The sequence below is a fragment of the Crocodylus porosus genome, unplaced genomic scaffold (genome assembly GCF_001723895.1).
Source record: "Crocodylus porosus isolate Cpor-Errol unplaced genomic scaffold, CroPor_comp1, whole genome shotgun sequence".
Lineage (NCBI taxonomy): Eukaryota > Metazoa > Chordata > Crocodylia > Crocodylidae > Crocodylus > Crocodylus porosus.
Genome location: NW_017728943.1, coordinates 55071756 through 55083760, shown reverse-complemented (window position 1 = coordinate 55083760; position 12005 = coordinate 55071756). Strand labels below are relative to the sequence as shown.

General features: G+C 36.9%; 1 protein-coding gene across 2 annotated transcripts in view; it reads left to right on the top strand.

The window, feature by feature from the left end:
* The window catches only part of PPM1B (protein phosphatase, Mg2+/Mn2+ dependent 1B), a 101453-nt gene extending 91581 nt beyond the window's left edge, over positions 1–9872 (top strand). The window contains exon 8 of one of the 2 annotated variants that reach the window (XM_019549385.1): positions 8156–9872. In XM_019549385.1, coding sequence (XP_019404930.1) covers positions 8156–8206 — 51 coding nt within the window. In that variant the 3' untranslated portion in view covers positions 8207–9872. Of the gene's footprint in view, positions 1–1564; positions 3461–8155 lie in introns of those variants that run through there. The other variant, XM_019549386.1, reaches the window with a different exon arrangement.
* Positions 9873–12005: the final 2133 nt, after the last annotated feature.

Below are 12005 nucleotides of genomic sequence, written 5' to 3'. Positions count from 1 at the left end.
GGGGAAAAAAGCCTGTAATGCTAGTGGTAGGAGTTTGAAATTTGCTAAAGTGCAAAATGAAAAGAAAGAAAAGGGTTTTTAATTTTAAAATAGCTGAATTCTAATGTTGCACGTATGTTTATTATAAGATAATTCACATCCTTAATCATATACAACGTTTGCTCAAATTAGTGATTTATAGAAGTATTTTGACAACTTTTTCACAGCGTGATTATGCTACATATTGCATGTTTGTATTAGATGAATTGTATATAGTTCACATTATCACAGAAAAAATATTCATTTAGATTTTAGGATGTGTTAAGCCACTCTTTTTCTAAATGTTTAGTCCTTTCAGCTCGGACTGTATCTTCTGTTCAGTATGACTATCTACTTATTTTCTAGTAAATTGTATCTTTCCAAAAGTTATAGCATATTGTATATCCAGGTAATAAAGTGTATTTAGAATTTAGTGAGCAGTGTCAAGTTCTTTTAAAAAGAAAAGAAAAAACAATATATGTTTTAAGTCCCAATAAAGAATCTGAAATGGAATACCTGTATGCATATTGACTTTATTTAATTAATTTTGATAATGTAACCGTGTTTCAAAAACCCTTTTGGAAATTCACTTACAGTATTTATTATGCAGATACAGCTTTGCATTTTTTGTAGCTACAGTTGTAGCAGACAACAAGGATTATGATCTTTCCATAACTTTTTTTCTGAAAGTGTTCTGGTGACTTTTAGTGTGAATAAAAATATTGTAAATATAATCTGTGCTATATCAATATTTCATAAAAGCTTTTAAGTAAAATATACTGCAATAAAAATGAAGTACATGTGTTGTTTTGTTTAGGTTACCTTCTATCTGTTAGTGTGATGTTCCCTTGCATTTTGTGTGTGTGTACACACATCCATATTCAAGTAGATTAGTGATATAAAGTATGAAACTATCACCTCAGTGTGCATCTAACTCCTACATGGTTGCTGAAATGCCATTATTAGTAGTCTGCAGTTATTAGTAGTGATGTAGGTATTTTGGCACAGTATTTTCTGTTTATTTGTACTACCACTTAACCCCCCAAAACAAAACAGCTGCTGTTCATTCAAAAAAAATTCACTACATTAATGAAATATGATCCTGTGGGAACATCTTGCTAAATCTGGATTAGCTTTCAAGAGTGCAGGAATCTCCATTAGTATTCCACCTACTTTCATATTTTAACCAAAGAAACTATGTAATTGGTTGATTAGAATAATTTTTGCTTTTGTTTCATTTTATGTATATTTGCTTTTGTTTTATTGTATGTATATTCATTACAATGCATTGTTTTTATTGCATTAATATTGTATGAGATAAAGGCATAGCTAAGTTTTAAATAACTGTATTGTGTTTCCAAAAAGACATCTTGAAATTTGAGGTGTGAGTGACTTTGAGCAAATTAACATAAAAAGAGGTGGCAGTTTCTTCTATTCTTTATGTGCTCATGTTCTACTTCTGTTGTGCTTTTAGTATTCACTACATTTTGGGTTAGTTTAATTTGTATTAGTGAGTAGTAATATTTTTCCTCTTCTTTTCCTGTAGGGTGCTGGAGATCTAGAAGATCCGTGGTAGCCTTACAAATCTACTAAAATGCTTTTGATTCTGAAAAAAAATGGGGGAAAAACTTTTAATCAGTTTTCTTCAATACAAGGGAAAAATTCTGGTGGATTTCCAACATTTTGTGAAATGGGCAGAAAGATATTAGAATTTTCCATCATTTGTTCACTTTTCTTTTGTTTTCTGATATTGCCACTCTTAGCATTGCCTGTACTACAGTATTTTTACCAGCCTCAGGCATACTGATTACATCTGTATTGAACTTTAGCCTTAAAAAGGAAGGAAAGAGTGATTCTTTCAGCAGATCAATATGTACCTGAGGTGCATGGGATTGTAGCTGTACTCTGAAGAGACATTATGGTTTAACTAAACTTACAGCATATAAGCATGAAAGAGTACAAATAATTGTATGAGACATTTACTTACTTCACTTAACCGAGTTGGAAGGATTTTGCAGCTCTGTGGCTTGGAAGTAACTTCAAGTGGGCAATATGCTATAGAATGTGTGTGGTTTCTTTTCTTTTTTTCTTTATTTCCTTTTCCTTTTTTCTTTTCTTTTTTATTTTTCCAGTTTTACCTGTGTTACCAGACTGTTAGGTTTCCCTCCAGTGTCCAAATTGTGATATGTTGCCTACTGCTTGCTTGCAGATAAGTGTATTTGGCAATAATATAAGAAGATTCTAGGCATCTGAAAACAGTAAGAATTTACGCATGTGTACAACACATCCTTAAACTATTGCTAGGAAAAAATATTTTAAAAACCAAACTGATTTAATTTATGGTTAGTTGCAATTTGCTTTGACATCACTCACTGCTGCAGGTTTTTGGGTTTTTTTTAAAGATGCTGAATATTTGCCTTTATTATAATGTAAATTGTGATTTTTGTTCTACATGTGGTTTTCTATAGTTTTCTGATTTTTTTTTTTTCTTTTCAGCTTAAGATACAGACATAAGTCTTGTGTAATATGGGTATAATTTTTAATTGTTTGCATTATTTTCAAAGCTCAAATTATCACTTTGAGATTACTATAAATACAGTTAAAATTATCTATTTTAAATTAAGAAAATAGAGATATTTTCATGGGTTCAATGACCTTTCATTTTATAAGCATTGGGCATGGTACAGAGTGGCTGTCATGTAAGGTACTTGAAGATTCTTAGTTTAATTCTATTTTTGCAATAACCTTGATTTTTTTTTTCTGACTTCTTTTGAGTTGTGCATGTAATGAATCCAGTAAATGCTGGAAATGGAGAAGAGTAAAGTATTTATCTAAAAAAAAAAAAAAAAAAAGCTATTGGGGAGGGGAAACAATGAATGTATCCATCTGTACATGATTTACATGCTGTGGATGCCTTGTAAACATTTTCCTATTTGTTTAAACTGTGTTTCAGCGAGGATATAATTGCCCTTGTGTGTAGTTTTAAGCTAATGACAGTCATCAACTGGTTTTGTGTGAAATGGAATTCATGGTATTTTTCTGTAACTTTATCCCCTTGGTGAGTCTGTAAACCCACACACACACTTACATACTGGTGCCTATGGCCAGCTTTCCCAGTCACTTTGATTCATTGTGTATCTGATTTCTTTTTGGTCTAGAGAGGATTATCGCCACAGAATATTTTATTTATTCATTAGATTTTAGCCTTGTAAGTTAAAGTGTTCTAAATGATGATGTTAACAGGTATTTGTCCCTTTTACTGGGTTTTTGAGGTTGTTAAAGATAGGGAATGAAGAATGCAAAATGGTTTATTGTTCAGACTGTCTGCTCTGGTCCAACCCTGTACTGATAGTACCTTCCCAGTATGATATTGTGATGTTTTCATACAATACAGTGAACATAACCAACTTGTTATCTTCAATAAAGGATTGCTAAAACAGTGTGATACGCCGCAATTTTTGTAAAGGGGATTTATCAAGAAAAGGTAGCACATTCTGTTATCTTTATTTATGTGTAATATCACAAGGATTTTGTTTCCTATGCATAACAGTTGACTGTATAAAAACTTCAGGGTTTTAGCTCCTGACGTGCAAAAATCTCCAAACATCCATACACTATGCAGTACAAACAATTAGATGAATTCAATTTATCCCTTTTACTATAAGCAATAATTAGCTTTATTTTAGTATGGATTTATTGGATGTCCTAAAGGCTGAAGCCCATGGAATTGGTTTAATAGGAGTGCCAGACAGAACCAAAAACTAGAGTCTAAACTTCAAAAATGCTTTTTCCCACTAAGAACTTTGACCCCCACCTTTCAGTTCTGCCCCCACCTTTGCCTGCAAGACTGTTAGAAAGATTCAGTCTAAATGTAACATCCTGATGATATCACTGTAAATCTAAAACTTCCTGTACTGTGAAGATTTACAGCCACAGTATTCATGAATGGTTCATGGCAAAGACTAGATTCTGGGCCTCGTTCCAGAAAACCATTTTGCTGTTTTTGTCGACTTTTTGTCAGAGCTGCCTATGGAATTTAATCTTTGCCCTCCACTCCTGATTAACTAGCTGTTTTAGTTCCTTGTTAAGTGATACGTAAGCATCTCTGTTGCACTGTAAAGCCAGATCCAAATCTATCTGGTAGGCACTTTGCCCTGGGAGGGTGATCCAAGTAGATAGGGCTTAACCCCCTATGTTTCTTGTACAGGAAGAGAGAGATGTTGGGGCCTTCCAGTGGCAGTTAAGATCTGTCCCTCAGGAAAAGGCATCTGAAGGTAGCCAAAAGGAAACGTTAGGGATCAGGTGTCTGTCTGTTCCTCCTCAGAGCTTGGCTGTGAAGGAGGCACTTCATTTATATCACTGCTCAGAAAGGAGTTGCATAAAAAAGCCAGGCTGCCTGATGGCAGACTTTACCTTAAAGCACAGGACCTGTTAAGCATAGCTGGCGATGCCTTTCTTTTGTCCAGTACTTTAGTAGCAAGAATGGTTTCCCAGCAAGCCAGAGCCCTGGGTTCAAGGATCATACCTGCTGGGGGAGCTCAAACCCACATCTCCCAATTTTCAGGAGAACCACTGACCACTAGACTGGTTTCTAGGTTTTGGCCCCTACTGGCAGAGTGGCGGAGGGGATAGGGTAATTTTGTTCTTTAACCAATGATTGTTTAATGTTAAAATGCATAAAAGTCATAAGAGTAGGAACCAGAACTCAGGACACCCCCATCCAAGTGGAATGCCTTCTTTGCTGGGCTGTCTAGTTTAAGTCCTTTTTCAGTGCCCAGACGTCAATTTGGATCTGGCACATAGACCCTAGTCATATAAAGCATATAAAACAAGCTTTATGTACGGGATTGAAGCCAGAACCTACTTGTGCTGCAAGAAGTGAAGTATGTGTGTAAATCTGCATAAGTGTGGCTTCAGTCTGCATAACTCCTTCACAGATTGAAATGAGATCCTATTTCTCTCGGATGCTGAATTTTGTACACTGTTTTTTTAGGAATGACAACAAATTACGTTCTTCTACTTATCAGTTTGCCTAGCTTATGTCCTGACTTGGTTTTAAAGTAGTGATATCTAAAATTAAACTTGATTTCCTTTATAGGAGTCTGAAAACTTGTTCAGTTCTTACTTTAAACTTTCTTTATTAATATGGGGAAAATGTCTCTGATTTTGTTTGCTCACTGATTTATTTATTTTTTTAAATTCAGTCTGTATGCCATGGCCAGATAACTTTTATACCTGTGTTTTTTAACTTACTTCCAATAATACCATCCTGAGACTTGGATAAAGAGAATTGTTTGTGGAGCTCGGAGGAAGTGCAAACTGTTGTTTCCAGTTTGATGTGTGCTTGTGCCAAAGAGATTCTATTATTTTTTTTCTTCCCTTCCCAAATGACTCTAAGCCTTACCCATAGTGGTTAGTTGACTTAAGGACAGCATGAAGAAATGTGTTTTGAATGAGCCATTTATATTGTAAACTTTTCTATGCCAGCAGCCCTGTCATGACTTAACTATTCAGTATGAAGTGGAAGGGAAAAACAATTGGATCCCTAAAAGCCAAATACATCACTGTTTGTGAATTACAAGTTCACAAAATAAGTGGGTAGTTTTGGATAGGTGTGGAACATGAATCAGTCTGTTAGAAAGCATTTTTGCAGAACTTTTTAAAGCTGCTGCAGTTAACTTTAACTAAAAAGTAAATACAAATCAATGAAAGGTATTGCAACAGTCCTGTACTTGGTAGTTCAAAGACCAGAAAGTGTCAAAAAGGAGGAAATGAAATGACAGCGAGGGTTAAAACATCAACAGCAAAATTAGGTGTACAAATTTCAATTTTTGCTTGTTGCATTATTTCTAAAATGATTTGTTTACCATATGTGAGAACCTGGATACAGTTTATGTTTTAAGGAAACAAATGAAAAATGATGAATTTTAAAACAGCAAGATTCCTTGTGCAACCTCAGGTGGATGTTCACGTAAAAGAATTGAGATTTGTGCTGTTTTTCAAACTTCCAGGCATTGTCAGCCAGGCTGACAAACTGTAGTCCAGGGTTGAGAGCCTTCCTTGAAGGCCAGGATGCCATAAGCCTCCAAATGGCAGAATTCCCCTTGAGTAGTTCACTGTCAAGTAACTGTTTTAGCTGTTGTTTGTGGAAAAAGCAGTCTCTTATCAAATTGGTTCAAAGGGATGTGCATTTACACCATGCCAGGCCTTTTCTTTTGTCTCTGGTCTTGTCTTTTTTTCCTCCCTGCTGTACTTCCGAATTGTTTCTCTTCCTTTCTCTTTGTTTTAAAACACCTGCAAACAACCTCCTACAAGGTGTTCAGGGTGAGGATGTGGATTGCCCATAGATACCTAAGTGAGCTGGGATTTGCTCTTGCTGTGCTGAGCTTCATACTGAAGGATGAACAAGAGTTTAGACCAGTTAAGTGACTTTTTGACCCAGCAGCTCTTGTGCATGTATGAAATGCTCTTTCAACCATCTGTGTTAAGGGCTAACAAACTGCAAGAGAAGGGAAGATGTTTTCAAGAAGCTGTCTGTTGCTTTACCCAGAGCATGTTTTTGTAGTAAGAGCTTTCCTCATGCCCATTGACTATTTTGACACCTGTAAGTTTGCAACATGCTGAGCTAGAGGTTTCTATGTTATAGATAGCTTTTTGAATTAAATGAATAGCAAGTTCATTCAGCAAGCTTGCTGAATGTATTTGTATTATAGATGTTCCTTACTGCCCTGGCACCAGGCACTTTTTGTCTGATCTTTCATCATCTTGTACTTCAGTTAGTATAACAGTCTTTCCTCTGGCCTTTGTTAGTGTAGTTTTACTTTTCTCATATCCATTCAAAGTGTTATTGCAGAGAGAATTCTTCTAGCCTATTGTTTTGACCATCTCACCCTTCTCTCTGTATTCCCCAATTGGCTGCCTCTTCTCTGTAGTATCATAAAAGTGACTTGTCTTAACTTTTCATGGTCTTATCCACCTGATTCTAATTTAGTATAGAGAGGTTGACTTTTACCTCCATCAGCCACTTGTTAAATTTTCAAATATGCACCTTTCTCCTTTGTTTCGCAAGTTCCCTGTAAACCTGTGCAAAATAATTCATTCTCCTTTAGAACCCTATGTGTCTGTCTTTGCTTGGCTTTCAAAAATCCTGACAGTAGTTGTGCTGCTGCCATGCTGAGATCGCTGCCTGTTACAGTTAGCTGATACCATCTCTGTCCTCTCCTGTCTGCTCTGGGTAGACACCTGAAAAAGATAGAGAATACATGAGGACTTCTCTCTTGTTACCAGTCTTCCCAGATAGGTGAACTTAAAAATTAACTGATAATATCAGTCACAGGATGACTTGTTCAATAGGGGTCTAACCAGCTCTTGTTTCTAAAGACCTGTGGCTTCCTAATTTCCCCAGGGAGAAGTCATCCATCGGTTTCTTGAGTCTACTGGCCAAGAGTGACAAGAATCCATTCTAGAAGTCTCCCTAGAAACTCTAGAGAATAAAATAGTCTCCTATCTTGTCTCTTCATGCTTGGCATCTACCTCTGCGAAATAAATCAGTTTTGCTCAAATCTGATCACTGTTGTTTTCTGAGATGCAGAACACTTAGTGCAAAAGAACCAGCTTGTTTCTAAACTAAAGAAATTGGAATTTACATAGCTGCCTATACAGCAGTTCTGTCAAAGAAATGTTATACCAAAGGATTTCTCATTTGCTATGCAAGACTTGAGGCTCCTGTGCTTCAGTGACAAGACTTGGGGTGGTTTCTGCCATTGACATTTAAATGCTGACTTGAGTTTTGTCTTGGGGAGGTCTGAATCTTAAGGTGAGTTGCAGTATTCGTGACAGAGAGACTAAAGTTTTTGCATCACTGGGTTGGTCAAGATTATTGCAGTTACTTAATGAACTATCAAAAGAGGGATCTCCGTGTGTGGATATTCTTGGAGAAATCCAGAACAAATCTGTAACTCCATGCAGACCATGACATACACGTATCTACTAATAACATTAATAAAATTACATGTGCACAGAAGGAAAAAAAATTTTATGTTGCCTTAGTTTGTGTGAAAGATTGTCAGGTTGCTTACAACTATAGATCTGTGGGCATTCAAAGGAAATCTCTTAATTTCACTAAATTTTTTTTCAGAGAACCTCCTGCATGGATATTATTTGCAGTCAGAGAGAGAATCCAAGCTGAGCACTTAATTACCAAATGGTGCTTGTTACATTTCTTCTCTGAAGAGGTGCAAAAACTTTCAAATATGAGATGGCAACTGAATAAAAGGCATGGAACAAGACTTTCCAATATTTGTTATGATTAGAAATCTTTCTGTTTATATAATATTTAGTGGCAAGAACTTGAATGGGTGCCCAAAATGTTTGGGAGTGTATTGTTTTGTAGGTATGAAGCTGAAGTGAGCGCAATGTTTTGCAGATGTTAGATCGCTAAAAAATTTGGTTCAGTGAATCTACTGTTGAGTTACTTTGTCAATAAATTTGCAGGTGCAGTAAAGGTTAAACTTATGCTAAATCCTAGTGGAGTCTATCTATATTTAGACTAATGGAAAATTTGCCTTTTGCTTTTTGTAATTGCAGGATGCTTCCTATTCTTCAGTTTTTCCAGCACTTTTAACATACCTTTGTCTTAGGAATACCACAATGACTTGAACAATCCAGGAGGTAAACTGAAGTCACTGGGTTTTTCCATAGCTTTGTACCTTCAGCATTCAATCTTAGATGCCTCTTTCTGATAATTCTGGATGAAAAATATTTAAAAATAGAAACTATTCCAATTTTACATTGAACAGCCAACTTATTCTCTCCAGATAATGGTCCCTGTCAGAAAAATCAACACTTACCAAGTTACCCTGCTGGTATTTAAGATACTGCAATTACTTGTAATTTCCTATTCAAAATATTAGAGGGAAATAAGTGCAGAGTATTAGAGAACACTTCTGTTGTAACAGTAGCTACTTGTTTAATTTTGTAATGTCAGTCACCATATATCTCAAGTACAGCTTCTCTTAAGAGTTGAATCAAAATAGAATTGTAGCCATATTAACGTTACAAGGGCTATGTTGAACTAGAGTGCTGTAGTTCATAAAAGATGATTCTACAAACAATCCTCGCCTCCCCATATTGATCTGTGATGCTCATTTTAACCCTAGTTTAACATCTGTAACGTCTTTTCATGCTAAGCCAATAAAATGTATGCTGGTAATGAAGAGCGTCAATTAATCTAATTAGAGGGATGGAGAAAGCTATTATTCAAGCAGGTGAAAAGAAAAAAAATACATACGAATTTAGTGTCCTGCAGGCAGATGACTCTCTCTACTGGTTTAGTTGAACTGGCTAGATTAAAAAAAAAAATACATTGAAATGAGGTGTCTGGAGGTGTTTTGTTTGTGAAAGAGAGGATCTGATGGGGATAATCTGAGAAAACTTGTGTATGTGAGAAGATCAATGAGAATTTAATGTAAATGAAAAATTGCATGTGTTGCATTACTGTTTTCTTAAAGCAAATGTATATTTACAAGTCTGTGTTTCCAAGGTCCCTTCCTTATCATCTTTCCATTTTAAACTGATTGAAAGTCCTAGATTGTAAGCTCTTTGGGGCAAGGGCTGGCTTTTTGTTCTGTTTGCAGATTCTGCTCCATGACTAGCTTCTAGGAACTGGTAATACTTAATAAAGTGATGCAAGTAAAGGAAAAGCTGCTTTTTAATGAAAGATTGATTTATTTGTGTAAAAGCAAATAATATCCATGGCATGTTTTACTAATGGTCACTATAGTATCTGAATGAATACTTTGAGAACAACAGCAAAATGTGTACTATATGAATATTAATTAAACATAGAGCTAAATTTTTCTGTGGTGTAATTTAATTGCCTTCAGTTGAGTACTATTTTAGGCTAAGGAGCTCTAAAACAGACACATTTTGGTTAGACACACAATCTGCATCGCAACCCCTGCCCCCAAGGACTGCAGTCCTGAATGGGCAGTGGAACGCTGAATGGGAGAGTCTGAGATTCACACTGGGCTGCCAACGACACCTTGAACTTTTCACTAGACAACTATGCTCCAATTGCTAGAGAATGGTTGGATTTCTGAATGCAGAGTGGTTCTAAAAGGAAAGTCAAATTCCTAACTAAACAGTCGTAAAATGTTATGAATACATATGGGTTTATTTCTGTTGTGCTTAATGTATGGCAGTTTACACTTTACTGTCTTCATATGAAATCAGAAACTCATTTTGCAGAACATAGATGATGATGAGCATTATACCAGAAAATGAACAGGCATTCTCAAAATACAGACTACATTTGCCTGTATAATTTATAACAGTGGTGCTCATGGTTTTCCCCCCATGGGCCAGATGGATGGCATGGAGCTGGTCTGCAGATCAGATGGGAGCCCTGCATGCTGCGTTTGGGCACCTGAGCCCTGCACCACATCTGCCTGGCCTCTACCCAGCTGGGACTAGACTCCAGGAACCCTGAATAGCCCTTGTATGTTAGGACCAGGCCCCACGCCTGCCCTGTGCACCAAATCTAGTGTAGGAGGCCAAAGCCTATGGGGCTCCCCACAGATGTGTGAAGAGCCCTGTGGGCCCGATGACATGATACCAGGGGCTGGATCTGGTCCACAGACTGAGGGGTTGGGCACCTTTGATTTAGAATAATTAGTTGCAGCAGACTAGTAGTGCTGGAAAGGGATTCAGTTTTTGTCTTTTCCAGCTGTTTGTTAGTGTTTCCCAGTTAGTTACTGTTGATAAGGCAAGTTGAATACCATTACCAAGTAGATAACACTTATGGATTCTCTGTTGTCATGAGGTCTTTTTAATGGTTGGAATCAAATCATATTACTTAATTGTTCTGGAAAGAAATGTATTCCTTGCCCCTGCTCATGGAAATTTGCAGTGTCATTCATGTGACTGCCCCATTAACCACTTGGCAGTTGCTATGACACAATGTATGAATGCTATTCTGTAAACTTTAATACTTGGCTCAAAATTAAGTAGCCAAGATCTCATTTGGCAGCATATTATTTTGCATATGATGTAAATTTACAATGTGAATAAGCTGTTGTTTAGATTTGGTTTGTCACTGTATCTAGTAGTTGGATGAATCAGACCAGCTGGGTCTAACTTATCCTAGGCCAGATCAAGACCATAGGGGCTCTCTTGAGCTGGAACCAACAGCAGGTCTGATGGCAGCAGTGGAGGTGGGGCAAGTGAGGGTTCTGTCTACACAGTCCTTGCTCCTCTCTCTCAGTGTATTATCTGGGGCCCAGAGACTCCAAATGATGCAGTAGGGCCTGCTCCTTAACTTTCAGTAGCTTGCTGGACTACCAGCAGGCTAGTTAGAATGGTTCTGTGGACCAGGGCCATGTTTGACACCCCTGTATTGGGCTTCTGACAGATGAAAAAGACCACACTCAATTTTATAGGATTGTGTAACATCTCTGTTGTTGAACATCCTCTGTTGCTCATTGTGTAGCAGATATGTTTAGATAAACGATAAGGTGGCCTCACTTAACATTCCAGATGAGATGGCCTCACTGTTTCCTAGCGTTTTTATCTCCCTGCCTGCATTGTCATGTTTCTTCCTGTCTGGCCAATGCTGAAAGCCCACTGCCAGTTACAAGGTGGGGAATCCCCATAGTGGCAATAAAAATTATGTACAAAAAGGTCCTTGGTAAATGGAGAAACTGATGAGGACTCAAACTGCATTTGACTTCATTCTTGCCAACTCATTACTGAAAGTTTGCAGTGTTGGATTTAGTAACATCTGAGTGATTTATTGTTGCTTATATTTTTGTCTGGCCTTTGGTCTCCTGCCCATTCCATTTATTATTGTAAAGAGGTTCTGGATGAGAAATCATTGGCTTCAGTGGGAAAAGTGATGTTGGCACACTTATAATTTTTTTTTTTTTTTTTTTTATGATAGGGTTCCATGATTTAAGGAAGTTTGAAAACCACTGATTTAGGTGATAAGT